The sequence below is a fragment of the Mus musculus genome, chromosome 7 (genome assembly GCF_000001635.26).
Source record: "Mus musculus strain C57BL/6J chromosome 7, GRCm38.p6 C57BL/6J".
NCBI classification, from domain to species: domain Eukaryota; kingdom Metazoa; phylum Chordata; class Mammalia; order Rodentia; family Muridae; genus Mus; species Mus musculus.
In genome coordinates this window covers 89,806,956-89,822,969 of record NC_000073.6, presented here as the reverse complement: position 1 = coordinate 89,822,969, position 16,014 = coordinate 89,806,956, and the positions used below count along the sequence as shown (strand labels likewise).

Sequence of the window (16,014 nt, the reverse complement as noted above, 5' to 3'; positions counted from 1 at the left end):
GCCCATTCTGCCACAAAACTGCAGTTGGCAATTGTGCTGTCTTAAAGACACACAAACTGAAAGGCTGCGAATCCTCAATACGTTGTAATTGTGCATTCTGTAAGGCCTTTTCCACTTTTTGTAAGGCCTGGTTAGCAGCTAGAGTAAGAGTCCTAGGGGAGGAGATATGAGGATCTCCTTCTAAAATACTAAACAAAGGCCTTAACTCAGCGGAAGGAATCTTTAAAAAAGGTCTGAGCCAATTAATATCTCCCAACAGCTTTTGAAAATCATTTAAGGTATGGAGGTGATCTCTTCTTATCTCTACCTTTTGGGGCACAATCTTATCTGGGGACACCACAGAGCCCAAGAATTGTCCTGTATCAGAAATTTGGACCTTTTCTGTGGCTATCTGTAAACCCCACTGACTTAAAGTTTTAAGTAGAAAAGGATATGCCTTTTGTAGCATGGTAAGGTCTTTATGGCACAGGAGGATGTCATCCATGTAAAGGAGCAAAATTAAAGAGGGGAATTGTTCCCTCACTGGCAAAAGAGCTTCTTGCACATAAAGTTGACACATAGTAGGACTATTGGACATTCCCTGTGGTAAGACCTTCCATTGATACCTCTTATCAGGTTCCATGTGATTAATAGAGGGGATGGTAAAGGCAAATCTGGGCCTATCTCTTGGACACAAAGGTATAGAAAAGAAACAATCTTTAATATCTATAATAATTAAATTCCAGCCACGTGGTAAGGCGGAAAGTACAGGGAGACCCCTCTGTACTGGGCCAAATAAGTTCATTTGCTCATTAATGGCTCTGAGGTCATGGAGCAGTCTCCACTTTCCTGACTTTTTCTTAATTACAAAAATTGGAGTATTCCAAGGTGAGGTAGAGGGTTCAATATGGCCTAATTTTAATTGTTCCTCTACCAGTTGAATCACAGCTTCTAGTTTTTCAGAGGATAGGTGCCATTGAGGAACCCACACTGGGTCCCCTGTTTTCCATGGTATGGGTCGTGCTGCCCCAATGGCCGCTAAGGAAAACCCAGACCCTGTCTGTCTTGGTTTCCATTAGGTGAGATGGGCTCTATCCTTCCCTGTTCTTGATGTCCTAACCCTTTTCCTTCTTTATAACCCATCTTTGCCATGATATTTTTTGCTTTAGCTGAATACCCTCCTGATGGGGCGTTTTCATTGGACAAAATAAGGCCCAAATGCTGCATAATATCCCTTCCCCAGAGGTTAACCGGGAGTGGGAGCACATAAGGTATGAATTTCCCTTGCTGCCCTTCAGAGGATTCCCACGTCAAGGCAACGGAGCTTATAGTGGGACATGATTGATAACCTAGGCCCTGTAATGAATGAGATGACTCTGTGGTGGGCCATGCTTTGGGCCACCAATGTGTAGAAATTATACTTTTATCTGCTCCGGTATCAAGGATGCCTTCAAACTCTTTTCCATTAATCTTAAGGCGGAGCTTAGGTCTATCATTTAAAGATACAACCAAATAGGCAGAATCATTTCCTGAGGAGCCCATTTTCTTTATCTCAGGTCCTGCAGATTTTTCCCTGGTATTATCAGGGAGGAGCAGCAGCTGAGCTATCCTATCTCCTTTACTAATAGAAAAAACGCCCTTAGGGCTTGAGCACAGGACCTGTATTTCAGGGGAATGTTGACAATCCATAACTCCAGGGTGGACTACTAAGCCCTGCAAGGTGAGTGAACCCCGGCCGAGAATAAGGCCCATGGTTCCCGGGGGCAAGGATGGTATAGGCTCCACCGGCACCGGCTGAATACTCATTTGAGGCATTAGTAGGAAGTCGGAGGCGGCACGCAGGTCCACCCTTGTGGGTCTTCCTGGGTCGCCTCTCTGACTGCTTCCTGGGTCCTGACAAACCGGTTCCCATATCTTTGAGGGCCCTGGGACCGAGGGCCCGATGACCCGTTTTTTGGCACATCAGTTGATTGACTATCAGGTGGGGGAAGAATTCTGCCCTTTATATCCCTCACAGAGCGACACTGGTCAGCTCTATGATAACCCTTGCCACACTTAGAGCAAAGAGTGAGAGTCCCTCCCTGTTTATCTGGAGCTCTGCAATCTTTCTTAAAATGCCCAGGCTTTCCGCAATTAAAACATGTCCTCTGATCATTTCCGCTCATGGAGCGGTTCTGAGATTGGAGGATGGCGGCCGCTAAGCCTGCATTGGTGAGAGGTCCCCCAAGCTCTCGACAGACCCTGAGCCAGTCTTGTAAGCCTTTGTTCTTTCTTGGGGCTATGGCCGCTCGGCACTCCTTTGTGGCTTGCTCGTAGATTAGCTGTTCTATGAGAGGCGCAGCTTGCTCTGACTCTCCAAAAATACGCTCTGCTGCCTCTGTCATTCTGGCCACAAAATCTGAGAAGGATTCCTGAGGTCCCTGGATTATCTTTGTTAACTGCCCAGTGGTTTCACCTGCTCGAGAGAGCGCCTTCCAGGCCCTAATAGCCGTGGAAGAAATCTGGGCATAAGCTCCCCAATGGTAGTTTGTCTGATCAGCAGAATAAGCTCCCTGACCCGTTAACAAGTCAAAAGTCCAATCTCTCTGCTCTGGAGTCAAAGCAGCTGCGTTTGCTCGGGCCTGCGCTTGTGCAGCTTCGTGCCAAAGCGCTCTCCATTCCATATATTTGCCCATACTAGGGAGAGCGGCTTTTACAACCGTTTGCCAGTCGGCAGGAGTTAGTGCCATGCCAGCGAGCCTGTCTAACTGCACCAAGGTAAAATTAGCATTGGTTCCGTATTTACGAACCGACTCGGCAATTTCCTTAATTTGTAAGTATTCTACCGGAGCGTGGACACGCCCACCCTCGGCTCCTTCAAAGACCGGAAATGCCTGTTGTATTTTCCTTTGTTCCTCTCTGGGAATGAATGAGTCTGCGCACTGCCTCTCTGCGCACTGCCTCTCTGCGCATTGCTGACGCACTACGCAGGGCGGGGACTCCGCATAGGGCGGACCTTGAAGCCGACTGCCCTGAGGCCAATCAGCAAACTGGCCTTCGCCAGCCGCTTTTGGCTTTTTTCTTGACCAATTAGCTGGCTGGTAATGGGCTGCTTCTTCCTCCCAGTCTGTTTCCTCAGAGGAGAATTCTTCACCTGCTTCAGAGCTACTAAGAGCTGGCTCCCCGAGCCCATCCAGCGATGAGCACAGGCTCCTTTTCCTAGAGACCTCCGCTAATTGATCTTTCTTCTTTTCCCTTTTTCCTCTTTTTCTTCTAATCTCTCTCCAGGTATTCTTACCTGACCTAAACTTTTCCTCGGGTTCAAGACCCTTGGAAAGGCCTGTATACTTATTTTGTGTACCATATTTCCTCTTTGTTCCTATTCTCTCTCCCCGCTTTACTTCTGATAGCTTGTCCTGAATTTCCTCTAGAATTTTCAGCCCTATCTTAATCACTTGATAACATGTGAAAAGGAACAAAAGGGCTCCTAACATTAGAAAAAATTCAAGGCCAAACATTTTCCACTTTACTTCTGATAGACTGTCTTGAATTTCGTTAGAAAGTTCAAGGCCAGGCTTACCTCGTGAAGCTGTACTCACTGGTACTCTCGTTCCCCAGCTGAAAAGTTCTGAATTCATACAGTTGAATCCTTCTTAACAGTCTGCTTTACGGGAACCTTTATCACCGTCGTTCCCCAGCTGATGAGTTCTGAATTCGGCAGTTGAATCCTTCTCAACAGTCTGTGTTACGGGAACCTTTATAAACGTGATCCGCAGTTCTGGTTCCGGAATGAGGGATCCTCCTTGCGCCAGTCCCGAGTTTTTTTCTCGTCCCGGAATTCGGCACCAATTGTTATTAGACGCGTTCTCACGACCGGCCAGGAAGAACACCACAGACCAGAATCTTCTGCGGCAAAGCTTTATTTCTTACATCTTCAGGAGCCAGGGTGCAGGAAGCAAGAGAGCAAGAAGCAAGAGAGCAAGAAGCAAGAGAGAGAGAAAACGAAACCCCGTCCCTTTTTAAGGAGAATTCTCCTTCGCCTCGGACGTGTCACTCCCTGATTGGCTGCAGCCCATCGGCCGAGTTGACGTCACGGGGAAGGCAGAGCACAAGTAGTCATAAGATACCCTTGGCACATGCGCAGATTATTTGTTTACCACTTAGAACACAGCTGTCAGCGCCATCTTGTAACGGCGAATGTGGGCGCGGCTCCCAACAGGGGGAAAGTCCCATTGACTAGCAAGACAGTCTCAGGAAGCAGCAACTTCCAGCAAACATCTCAGGGTAATGTGGCCACTCCTCAGCCATTATGAGGGGAGAGTCCAGGCCAGACAGAAAACACTTCATGAGCAGTTGGATTTCCTCCTGAATTTCCCTGTTTGACTCAGTTCCTAGGCAAACATACAAGACACCAACAATCTCAGAGCTAGCAAGAGGGTGGCGGCTGACTGCTGACCTTTCAACCCTAAATGGTCGGTGGTCAATCCTTAGTCTCTCTCTCTCTCTCTCTCCCCCTCTCTCTCTCTCTCTCTCTCTCTCTCTCTCTCTCTCTCTCTCTCTCTCTCGTCTTTTTTCAGTAAGTTGTAGCAATTCACTTCACAAACTCCTGCTCATAAATCTCACATCCTTTTCTCTCAACCACCTGAAGCTTTACAGATCACAAAGCTAATTTTCCCACATGTTCCAATAGAGAACCATTGCGGCTACTTGTGTAGTCCACAAAGCCTTTCTCATTATTTGTATATTTCTGTTTGGAGCAATCGTATCTTGACCTTTCTCAGAGTCAGAACCCCTCACATAGAACAAACTATGCTCTATTATAAGTTATGAAGCTGATCTTGGGATGGAAGATGATATGGCAGGATAGAAGACTGTATTTTCAGTACATAGTATATGACAATCATCTTGAAATATTATGAGAGAAGCTTAAGCTTTTATTGTGGCCTGGATGTCCAGAGCTCAGGGGGCTTTCTCTTGTTTGTGCTGCTTTAGAAGCTACCACAAGAAGCTTGGAGCCCATGTGCCTCAGTTTCCCCTTGGGGTTAGGTTGAGCTGGCTGAGGTTTGAGGTTTGTTGAGAGCTGTGGGGGTTGCTCAGTTCTGGTGAGTGATGGAGCAGCTGGACACCTGTGATCAAGAAGGAGGAACCAGGGAGAACCAGATGACAAACCTGGATGCTGATGTAGAAAAGAGGAGGCTTCATTCATCATTGGAAGCTAGAGAGTGTTAAAATAGTAATTGATGCTCCCTCTACAGTGCCCTTCTGAAGAGGATAGGTAGGCACTAACCTTGGCCTTGAACAGACAGAGAAATAATGAGTAAGCTAAGTAGAAGAGCTTTAATAAGATCTCCTTCTCTTTTACTTTGTCTATTAAGAAGGTGTCTGGAGAATGTTTGAGGTGGCATAGCAATAAAAACCCCTCCAATTAAAAAGTGAGTTCTTCAGTTAGACCATCTGTTTACAACTCAGCTCCATTGTTAAGTGGAGGTGTGACCTTGAGCAGTTTCCCTAACTTCTTGGGTTCTCACCTGATAACACATGCTGCAGTCAGCATTGGTTTTTTTTTTTTTTTTTTTTCTTTTCGAGACAGGGTTTTTCTGTATAGCCCTGGTGGTCCTGGAACTCACTTTGTAGACCAGGCTGGCCTCAAACTCAGAAATCCGCCTGCCTCTGCCTCCCGAGTGCTAGAATTAAAGGCATGCGCCACTACGCCCGGCTCCAGCATTGTTTTTAAATGTCTAAGCTGGAGCAGTAGAAAGAAAAGATGAAGATCTCTCACTATGACTTATATTTTGGGTAGTATGAGAAATTAATACACCTACTTACTAGAGTCTGATATAGTTTGGGTGAATATTGTCCATAGATTAAGGGCTTAGTCCTCAGGGTGGCACTGATGGGAAGTGGTCATTAGGAGATGGGACCGTATGTCCTTAGAAAATGGGGCACTTTATCTCCCCATGTCTCATCATCTTCTTCCTGGTCATGAGGCAAATGCTTTGCTTTGCAACATACTTTGTGCCTTAACAGTACCTCCATCAGAGGCCCATTGCTGTAGATCTGCCTGACCTTGAACAGGGACCTCGAAAATTATGAACTAAAAGTTATCATCTTTATAATTACCCACAGTACTTCATTAAAGTGATAAAGAGTTAACTAACTTAGGGATGTTGACAGTATTAAATGAATTAAAGTAAGTGAATTGCTTATTGTCCATAGGCATCTAGTTTAGATTAGTATCCAGTTCACTAAGAAGGTGAACAGATATTTGCTTACTAATTAGATTTTTATTTTAAATGAGAAATGATCTCTGGGTGAGAGTTGTTATTTAACTCATAATTAAATGTTTTCTTTTTATTACAAAGTAAGTATCTGTACATAAATAAATAAGCATGACAAAATGAGTAATTTGGTAAACAAAAATACTAGGCAATCTCATTCTGTAGTGGTAATCACTATTAACAGTTTGGTCTATATGCATCCAGATAATTCTTTGCTTATGTATTGGTTAGTTTTAACTGTCAATTTACCACAACCTAAAATTACCTGAGAAGGTAGCCTCAGTTGTGAGATTATTTAGAACATGTTGGCCTATGGACATATTTGTGGGGAATGGTCTTGATTGTGATCCAGACCACTGTTGATGGGACCATTCACTAAGCAGGAAGCTCTGGATTGTATAAGAATGGAGGTGGCTGGCTGGACAGTAACTGAGCAAGAACTCATAATTTAATTCTCTCTGTTCTTGACTGTGGGTGTGATAAATCTAGTTGCTTTGCTAGGTTCAGGCTGTAGAAGGTATGGTGTGACATGTTTTCTGCCTCTGGAACAGAGCCAGCAGGACATGGGTCTCCTTGAGTATAGATGGTTGCTATAGGTGTAAAGCTTGTTTGCCTAATAATGTACATATTTTACTTCATGCTTATTCCATGTTCATTCTTCTTCATGGAATGTTCTCCCTGCAAAGGTCAATGATTCCATGATAATCAGAAACAGCATGATTCTGGGAAGTGAGAATGTGTCTGGTGATCCTTATCAAAATGGTGATACTGTGACCTTCAGGACAGCCCCTAAGGCTGTGGGAAAGAACTCTGAAAACATGAGTTCAAGACTAAACAGAAAAGTTTATGAACTATTCTTTACAGGAGTTCTCAACTATGCAAAATATAAGCATGCAATATGAATTGTATGAGGGGGGCTAGAGAGTTGGCTCAGTGGTTAAGAGCACTGACTGTTCTTCCAGAGGTCCTGATTTCATTTCCCAGCAACCACATGGTAGCTCACAACCATCTGTAGTGAACATACATGAATTATATGAGGGGCTTCCCAGACCTGAAAGAACAGAAGCAGCTTCACTAGTAAGTCAGCTTAGTTAGAAAGATATTAAACGAGACATGATTTGGTCAACAGAGGAAAAACCTGGATCATGAGAGAGAAAGGAATAATTAAAAAACAAGGCTCAGATAGATGGTCAAATAATATTAGTGGCAAAATAGTGGTGTCTTCCATAGAAGTCATCAACAACTAAATTTGATCCAGATATTTTATTCACTAAAGGAGGTAGTTATATGTGCTATCCAAATAAAGGTTGGTGATGGACAAAAAGTCTGGTAGCAAGAAAAAAGATGATGGCTTAATGATAGTCCTACTTTCTGGGATTGCCTAATTCTTTTCAATAATAAGCCTGGGAGTTGCTGAGATAAAAAAGAAAAAAATCCAAAGATTAAAAGAATATGTTGAGATAGCTAAAAATTATAAATATGAGCTTCAATGCTGCTTGCAACAGCATAAACAAGAGGTCACTAAATTGCAAAAAGAAATTGTAAAAAGTATTATATATAAAGCTAATTTTCTCATATGAGAATAGCCTCTATGTTTAGACTTGGCAACCACAAGTTCTGTGCCCAGTGAACCTCATAGGACTTGCCATGTTAAAAAAATAATATACTTACTGTCTGGTTCATTTGCCTTGAATGTGCTCTATATTTTAACTCCTAGGACTTGAGGAGCTAAGGTCATAAAATGATGATTTGTAGAATGATCAAAAGGGAACCTGGGTTAAATGATTAAACTGATATGAAATTTCCAAGGAAGTAGCTTACATAAATAAAAGACTGGTCTTTGGTCTGCAATAGAGAGAGCTATCTCAAGCTGGTTACAGAGCTGTCAGCTTGAATCCATCACTGACTCTGAGTCATTCTTCCATTGCTTCCCTTCACCTCAGGACCTTCTCTCAAGCTGAGGTTGGTACTCAGCTAGTTCCCACCATAACTTCCTCTCAATGATGGACTGTAACCTAAAAGTTCTAAGCCTAAAAATAAACTCATTTTTTCCCTTCCCTATCTTGCTTTTGGTCAAGATATTTTATCTTGTCAGCAGAAATGAAACTAGATCACCTTATACCAGAGCTATTAGGGGAATTAAAAAACATAGAAGTTCATGTTTTAACCCAAAGACTCTTGCATATTTTTTTACACACCCTTAGTGATTCAAAAGCAAAGTGAGATTGGGGTGGGGGTGTGGTTCAGCATTTACACACCTACTTTATTTGATCCTCTGCTCTATACTTTGGCAGATAAGGACTGGGGAAAAAGGGGGTTGGATGTACCCAAGAAAACATAATCCAGGAGAATTTTGTACACTAGAACCATCAGTTTCCATTTCATGGAAAGTGGAGGGGGAAAATCTTGGTTTATTCAAGAGAATAAGCTGAAGGTTACATTAGCCTCTGACTTGCTGTTGAGCTATAGGAGTTGCAGGACCAGCCAGAGTAAATGCTCATGGAGTCAGAAGTCTGAGCTACAGAGTTCTCATAGATCCAAGATGGATAGCATTTCATATGTGCTACACACCTTATTACTTGCTCAGGGCGGACAATGCCAACATGCCACCCTTCCATGTTAAACAGAGAACCCTGCATAGTCAAAGCTAGATCAAGGAACGAGAGCATTTACTTGCTTTTCTCATTCTTTCTACCAACAATATCCCTGTCTAATCTTGAATTTCATAGAGCACTTGGGCACAGTTCAGGTAGTGGCAGAGAGATTCATTTTCTCTTCTCTTTCTTTCTTCTACCTAGGTGACTTCAACATTTATGGGCTGGAAGCTCACAGCTTTTTATGTTTCCTCTGTAACACTCACTCCTCTTTAACTCTTGATTTACATAGACACTGAGCCAAAACAAACAAACAAACAATCAAACAAACACCAAAAAACATGGAAAGTCAGGTTATCTAAATGCCAGCATACAGATGAAATATTTTTGAATGCAATATTTTTTGAGAACAGGATCAGGATGTTTTGATACAGGGTCTTACTATGTAGTCCAGGCTGGTCTTAAATTCACAGTCCTCTTGCTTCACCTTTGTGAGTGCTGGGATTACAGGCATGTGTATTCATGCCTGGCTGAGGACAGGGATCTTCATATATTTCCAGATTACTGGAAATTACAGTCTGACTGGATACTGAACATAGCAAGCGCTAGGTGAAAATACCTCTCTTTCTTTCGTCTCTCTCTTTCTCTCTCTCTCTCTCTCTTTCCCTCCCTCCCTCCCTCCCTCCCTCCCTCCCTCCCTCCCTCCCTCCCTTCTTTCCTTCCTTTCTTCCTTCCTTTCTTTCCTTCAGATTTTATTATTATTATTTGTTTAAGATTTATTTACTTATGTATACAAGTGCTCTATTCACATGTATGCCTGCATGACAGAAGAGCACATCAGGTTCCATTATAGATGGTTGTAAGCCACCATGTGGTTGCTGAGAATTGAACTTAGGACCAGTGCTTTTAGGTACCGAGCCATCTTTCCAGGCCCTAAAGAGTTTGCTGTTTTCCTCCTACTTTTTCTATGTGTAGCCCTGGCTGTCTTGGAATTCTCTGTAGACCAGGCTGGCCTTGAAGTCAGAGATCCTTCTGCCTCTGCCTTTCAAGTGCTGGGATTAAAGGCATAGGCCACCATTGTTCAGCTAATTTCATATATTTCCTTGGATTTATATGTAATTCTGCCATTACCTTGCATTGACGGAGCATCTTCTATACTTCTGTGTGCCTTATTCCTTGTATCTCTCAGAATGATGGGTGTGGTAGTCCATTACACTTATACCCTTATGTTACCTCCTCTTTGGGAACTCAGTATGTACCTGTGATTTGGTTTAATTAGTATAACGTGGTTGAAGTTCTATTGTGCCAATTTCAGATGTTTTTCTTTGTATATTATTTATTCTTGAGAATTTTGTACATATATACAACAAAATATGATAATATTCACCCTTATTCTTCCCTCTAACTTACTCCATATATACCCAATGTGTTTCCCTCTTAGCTTCATTTCTTCTTCTTTTGTTTGATAATCTACTAATTTCAATAAGTCATATATATATGAATGTACATATATGTATACATGTGTGTGAATATACATATATGTATACATATATACATGCATATGTGTATACATATATACAGGTGTATAAACATACATATGTATAACTATATATGTATAACCATATATAGCTATGTGTATGTGCATATATATATATATATACACACACATATACATACACACACACACATACACACACACAGCTTTTTGTTTTTTGTTTTTTTTTTGAGACAGGATTTCTCTGTGGAGCCCTGGCTGTTCTTAAATTCACTGTGTAGACCAGGCTGGTCTTGAACTCAGAAATCTGCCTGCCTCTGCCTCCCAAGTGCTGGGATTAAAGGCGTGTGCCACTACTGCCTGGCTTTTTTTTTTTTTAATTTAGAGAATACTTTATTAGTTTTTGTAATCAAACCCGTGTGGATAAGACCTTACATATTTAATACAGTGTGTTACCCATGTGCAAATGGAGAAAAATTAAGTTCAACATTTCTAGACCAATATGTCTGTTAATTTCTGTATAATGCCAATTCAACACAGTAAACTGGGATACTTCTTTTCCAAAGTTGACAGCACAGGTAAAGTTTCCAAAATATTCAATATATATATATATATATATATATATATATATATATATATATATATATACCAATAATAGCAGTATATTATGCATCAATATATGTATAATAAAAGCAACAGCTTTTCCAGGTTCTGCAGTCATTTGAACAAAATTGTAGAGACATCCAGCACACTCTATTAAAAAAAAAAAGAAGTAAAAACAAAACTCCAGAAAACAGCACAGTTCTGTTACTCTTTTAGTACCTGGCACTTTTTTTTTTTAAATTAGCTTCTCAATCATCATCTGGAAAGAAAACATTCTGAGCCACATCATTAAAAACAGCTCTGATAAAGCACGGTCACTTCTATGTATCATAAAGCAGATACAAGCTATAAGTACAGCTCCTTACGTTGTGGTGATCCCAACCATAAAAATATTTTTATTTCTATTCCATAACTATAACTTTGCTACTGCTATGAATCATAACTATCTGATATGCAACCCCTGTGAAAGGGTCATTCAATTCCCAAAGGGCTCATGACCCTCAGGTTGAGAACGACTGGTTTAGACTGAAGCCACCTAAGAAAGCAGAGCTGCTTTTCCTGGAAGCTTGCACTTCACTACCTTCTGTAGGAAGTTGCTTCCCCACTCTTTTCCTCTGTTCTTCAACGGCAGATACCTAGCTGCTGGCTTAGTTAGACATGTGCTGGGAAAAGAAACCGAAAGACACAAGTCATAAGACCTACTGTGTGACTGCAGGTTGACAGAACTGAGGATGTCTGGACCTTACAGGTCCCAGCAGTCTGGTGTGTTTTTGTTTGTTTGTTTTCGAGACTACTCAAAATTGTGACTTCCCAGGAACTTTTAACTACTACATAAGGGCAGAAACAAGGGATGAGCTACAGAGGGGACCTGGGATGGGGAGGTCTGAAAGGGCACTGGGAATGCATGATGGCACACAGGAGCTTGGCTCCAGAAGACCAAGGGTGCACATTGTGTTTGAAAGGTGGCAGTAGACATGAACCTGTGGAGTGGTTGACTTCAGGAATGGGAAATCCAGAGCTGTCTATAACTATCACTTATCTCCAAAGATCATCAATTGTGAAAAGTGACTTCCGTTATGCTGTGAACCATGTGTATCTCTGTGTATGTGTGTGTGTGTGAAAGAGAGTGAGAGGGACAGAGACAGAGACAAGGATATGCCTTTCATGGAGCATAGATGGCTTCCTTTGTACTGTAAAGGTCTATACAATTATGCTTTCCTTTTTACTTGAACCCACGCAGCTTAAGAATCCACAGATTTAGAATTGTGAAGCTAAGATTGGTCATGGTGGTGCACGCCTATTCAGGAATCAGAGGCAAGTGGATTTCTGTGAACTCAAGGCCAGTCTGGTCTATAGACTGAGTTCTAAAACAGCCAGGGCTACTCAGAGAAACCCTGTCTCTACAATTCCCCACCCCCATCCTGCCTCCAAAGGCCTTAGAATTTGTGGAACTAAAAGGAAAAGAGGTGACTTTGTTTCCTGGCCTGCCAAGAGGTGGAAGCTGCTGGTAACATCAGACAGTGTTTAAGTCAGATGGAGCTGGGCTTCCACATGCATTCGTAAACTAGAGAATTCCCTGTAAGTAACAGAAATAAGAAAAATAAACAAAAACCGTTGAGGAGAACTTGGCACATCAATATGTGGTACTCAGATATGATGCCTCAGGTCCTACCACATAAGAGCGAGAGAAGGAATGCTAGAATGGCGAGTGCTTGGAATGCCAATTTGTCTCTACTTTGGAAACTGTGCTCAGCTTTCTATTGTGGTTCACAGATTTTTATTTTATTTTATTTTATTTTATTTTATTTTATTTTATTTTATTTTATTTAATTTTATTTTATTTTGAGACAGAGTTTCTTGTAACCCATGCTGGCCTAGAACTCACTATATAGAACTCATATACCTTGACCTTCTGATCATCCTGCTTAAATGTTGGTATTACGGTTGTGTGGGATTGAACCCAGGGCCACAGAGCATGGAGGCAAATCACTCTACTAACCTAGCTTCTTCCCAGCCACTGTAGTTCACAGACTTAACTGGATATTGCTTTGCCTTGGTGGGTCTTCCTCAGTGGCCAACCTTCAGGATAGGGTCTGCGCCTTATCAATACTTCCCGCTCAGAATCTATAGACAGGTCAGTTTGTAAGGGAAAGGTGAAAGAGGAAGCCCTTTATTGTCAGGATGTTTGGGCAGGGATGTGGACATTGAAGGCAGGAGTCACAGTTTCTCATGGTTCTTTCTTAAAATGCAGTGTGTTTGGCTTCAGGACTCCTGACTCACCCTTAGACCAGGCAATCTGTCTCCAGACTAATACATTCCCAGGAGTACCTGGGGGAGACCAGCTCATTTTCCAACTACAATATCTACAGAAACATCTGTTCTAGCTTGCTAGAAAGTCAAAACAATGACCTGTCAAGCCATCATCTCTTCTGCTGAAGGACACATTCCTGTTGGCTGATGCACACCCTTCCCTAAGGGTTCACCCTGGACTGCCTGTGTGTTTGTGGAGCTGTGAATTGATTTTGATGACGATTTGAAGAGCCTCTTACATCCTAGTTTATTTAACCTTCTCACATGAATAGCAAGACTTCTCTTTGAGGAAATCATAGAACGACTACTGACTCATAAGCTAGCAATGAACCCTGGAAACAGGAAGCCAAAAAATAGGCTCTCTAAAGCAATCTCACTCCCTTTGGTCAGGTCACAAAGTGTTATAGAAAACATCCTGCATGTGGAGTGGATGGACTGGGTTCACCTCAGAGTCCTGCAAGGTACTCTGAACTGAGACAGTGACCTTGTCATCTAGAGACCTGCCAGCCAGCATGGCACTCTCTCTCTTTTTTTTCTTTTTTAGCATGACCCCAGCCAGTTCTGAGGCTGAGGCAGATTTAATTTTTTCTCAATCCGAGTTTATACCATTTTAATTACGTGCAAGTATTAAGGGCAGTCAGTGCAATGAGGAACAAACAAGACAATGAACACAAATAGTCAAGGAACAAGCCAGGCTATAAACAACATACCATGATCACTCCCCGTGATCACTGTATCCAAAGGCCCATCAGGATGATCAAAACATCTGAGCCTACTTCCCTGTCCGGCCTAAAGTCATATTCAGGCTTGAAGCCTACTTTTTTTTTTTTCGAGACAGGGTTTTTCTGTATAGCCCTGGCTGTCCTGGAACTCACTTTGTAGACCAGGCTGGCCTCTAATTCAGAAATCCGCTTGCCTCTGCCTCCCGAGTGCTGGGATTAAAGGCGTGCGCCGGATTGAAGCCTACTTCTTTTGTTCCACCCTAAGATTAAGATTCCTGCTTGAATTTACTTCTTTGTCATGCCCTTAATGTCAGATTCCTGCCTGAAGCCCATTTCCTTGTCCTTGACCAATGTCAGATTCCTGCCCAGTGGTCCCCAAAGGCTCTCCACATCTCCCCCTTTTTTATTTCATAAATAAGACTGCGCCTTCCTTACCTGTTGTGGAGTTAGCATTATCGAAAGCAATGCCATTCTGTCTTAGGTTGGTAAGGCTCTGTGCCAGCCTGTTAAATTAGTAACTCTGTTTGGGGGTTCATTTTTAGTTTCAAGCCAGCTTCATGGTATTCTTAAGAGGTCAAACTAGAGTAATGGAGTATGGAGACACATTCAAGAGCATGTGCAGCTTTAGCCCATTCATAGGATCACTACCAAAACACCAAACAACATATCCTAGAGTTCCTTCCGTGACAGAGAACTCATATCCAGAATTCAGTGTATTGTGGCACTCACTTTATGCCTACAAGGGCCTTTGTTAGCATTGTACCCATTAGTCCTTTTTGGTCATACAGAGGTAAATCCAGTTCTCTTCTGGAAGAATAGTTTTCAGGTGTCCAGAAGCAGTTCTGCTCCTTGATACACAGAGAGTGGCCTCTGAGCCTGCTCACAGCCAAAGCAAGCATTTCCTTTCCCTGAACTGTCATGACTATTGTTCTTTAAAGGTACTTTAAATAATTTATGGCCCTTAGCATCTTTTGTCTGGTCTTGAAGGTGGCATTTAAGATAGTCTGGAAAGGAAGAGTGAAGTGGCAGTCACCTCCTCTGTTCCAGATACTGTGCTTCTAATAAATGTACCAATTTGTGAATTAGCTTCTTTGGTGGCCATAGCCCAGTGACACATTTCCTCTATAATCTTGACTGTAAACATAGAGCTTTCAGAGGATCACTTCCTTTCAACCAGTTTATTCTGCCTGGTAGCCAATGCAAAGATTCTCAAATCTTTCTAGGACTTATGGTCTACTGACCCTTTACTTTTCCTCGTTTCTTCCCTACTTTCTGCTTCTCCATGTCCATATTTTTCTTCTTCAGCCTAGACCTTTGGGATACCATTTTGATCATTCCTTGGACTACACTCTCAATTCCCTTCTTGTCTAGAAAAATCTCAAGCCTGATGCATCTGTTTCATCATTTCTCTTCACCTACCCATTCTGCCTTCCCTCTCTTGCCATGATATACTCTGTCTTTTAAAGCCTAAGCTTCCCCAGGTATGCATTTGATCCCCGATACTCTAGCTTACTCAAACTTCTGCTTCCACCCTGTGTGCCATTATGAATTCTCTCTTTTCTGTAACATCTGTCCCATCCCATTGAACTACAATACAATTTTATCTCTTTTCAAGGGAGAAGGAAATGTTTTATGTCATTGTCCACTGAATTTTAGAAGCTTTGGATTGTTCAGTGTGTGGAAAGCATTATTGGAACTCCCTGCTGTAACATGCCAGTAGGTCTGGGTAGCCATGATGGCTGTCAGAATGAGCAGGAGTGGAGGGCAGAGCTGCCAGCACTATGCTTTCTAGTGAAGACATGGGCTTTCCTAAATTTAGAAGGCTTGGATCTTGAGCATCAGGTCTTTTCTGACTTATTAACACCCCCCTAACTGACCTAAGAGGGGTGAGGGTGTGTGTGAAGACAAACATGATGACCTTTCCATAGCTATTTCATCAGGAAGGTAGCATCTTTTCATCAGAAGAGCAGTATCTGGATTCATGAAAACTACTCTGAGCAGCTCAAACCAAGAGGATTTCCTTCCTGGAACAACAGAAACTTAGCTACTTCCAC

The 16,014-nt window shown here is 42.3% G+C and overlaps 1 protein-coding gene across 6 annotated transcripts in view; it reads right to left on the bottom strand.

Moving 5' to 3' along the window:
* Positions 1 to 16,014, bottom strand: part of Me3 (malic enzyme 3, NADP(+)-dependent, mitochondrial) — a 222,076-nt gene that overhangs the window by 31,390 nt on the left and 174,672 nt on the right. The window contains exon 8 of one of the 6 annotated variants that reach the window (XM_017321927.2): positions 3,201 to 5,084. The exons of the other annotated variants lie outside the window; for them this stretch is intronic. Within the exon in view, the coding sequence (XP_017177416.1) occupies positions 4,859 to 5,084 (226 nt within the window). The 3' untranslated portion in view covers positions 3,201 to 4,858. Of the gene's footprint in view, positions 1 to 3,200; positions 5,085 to 16,014 lie in introns of those variants that run through there. 6 annotated transcript variants of the gene reach the window in all.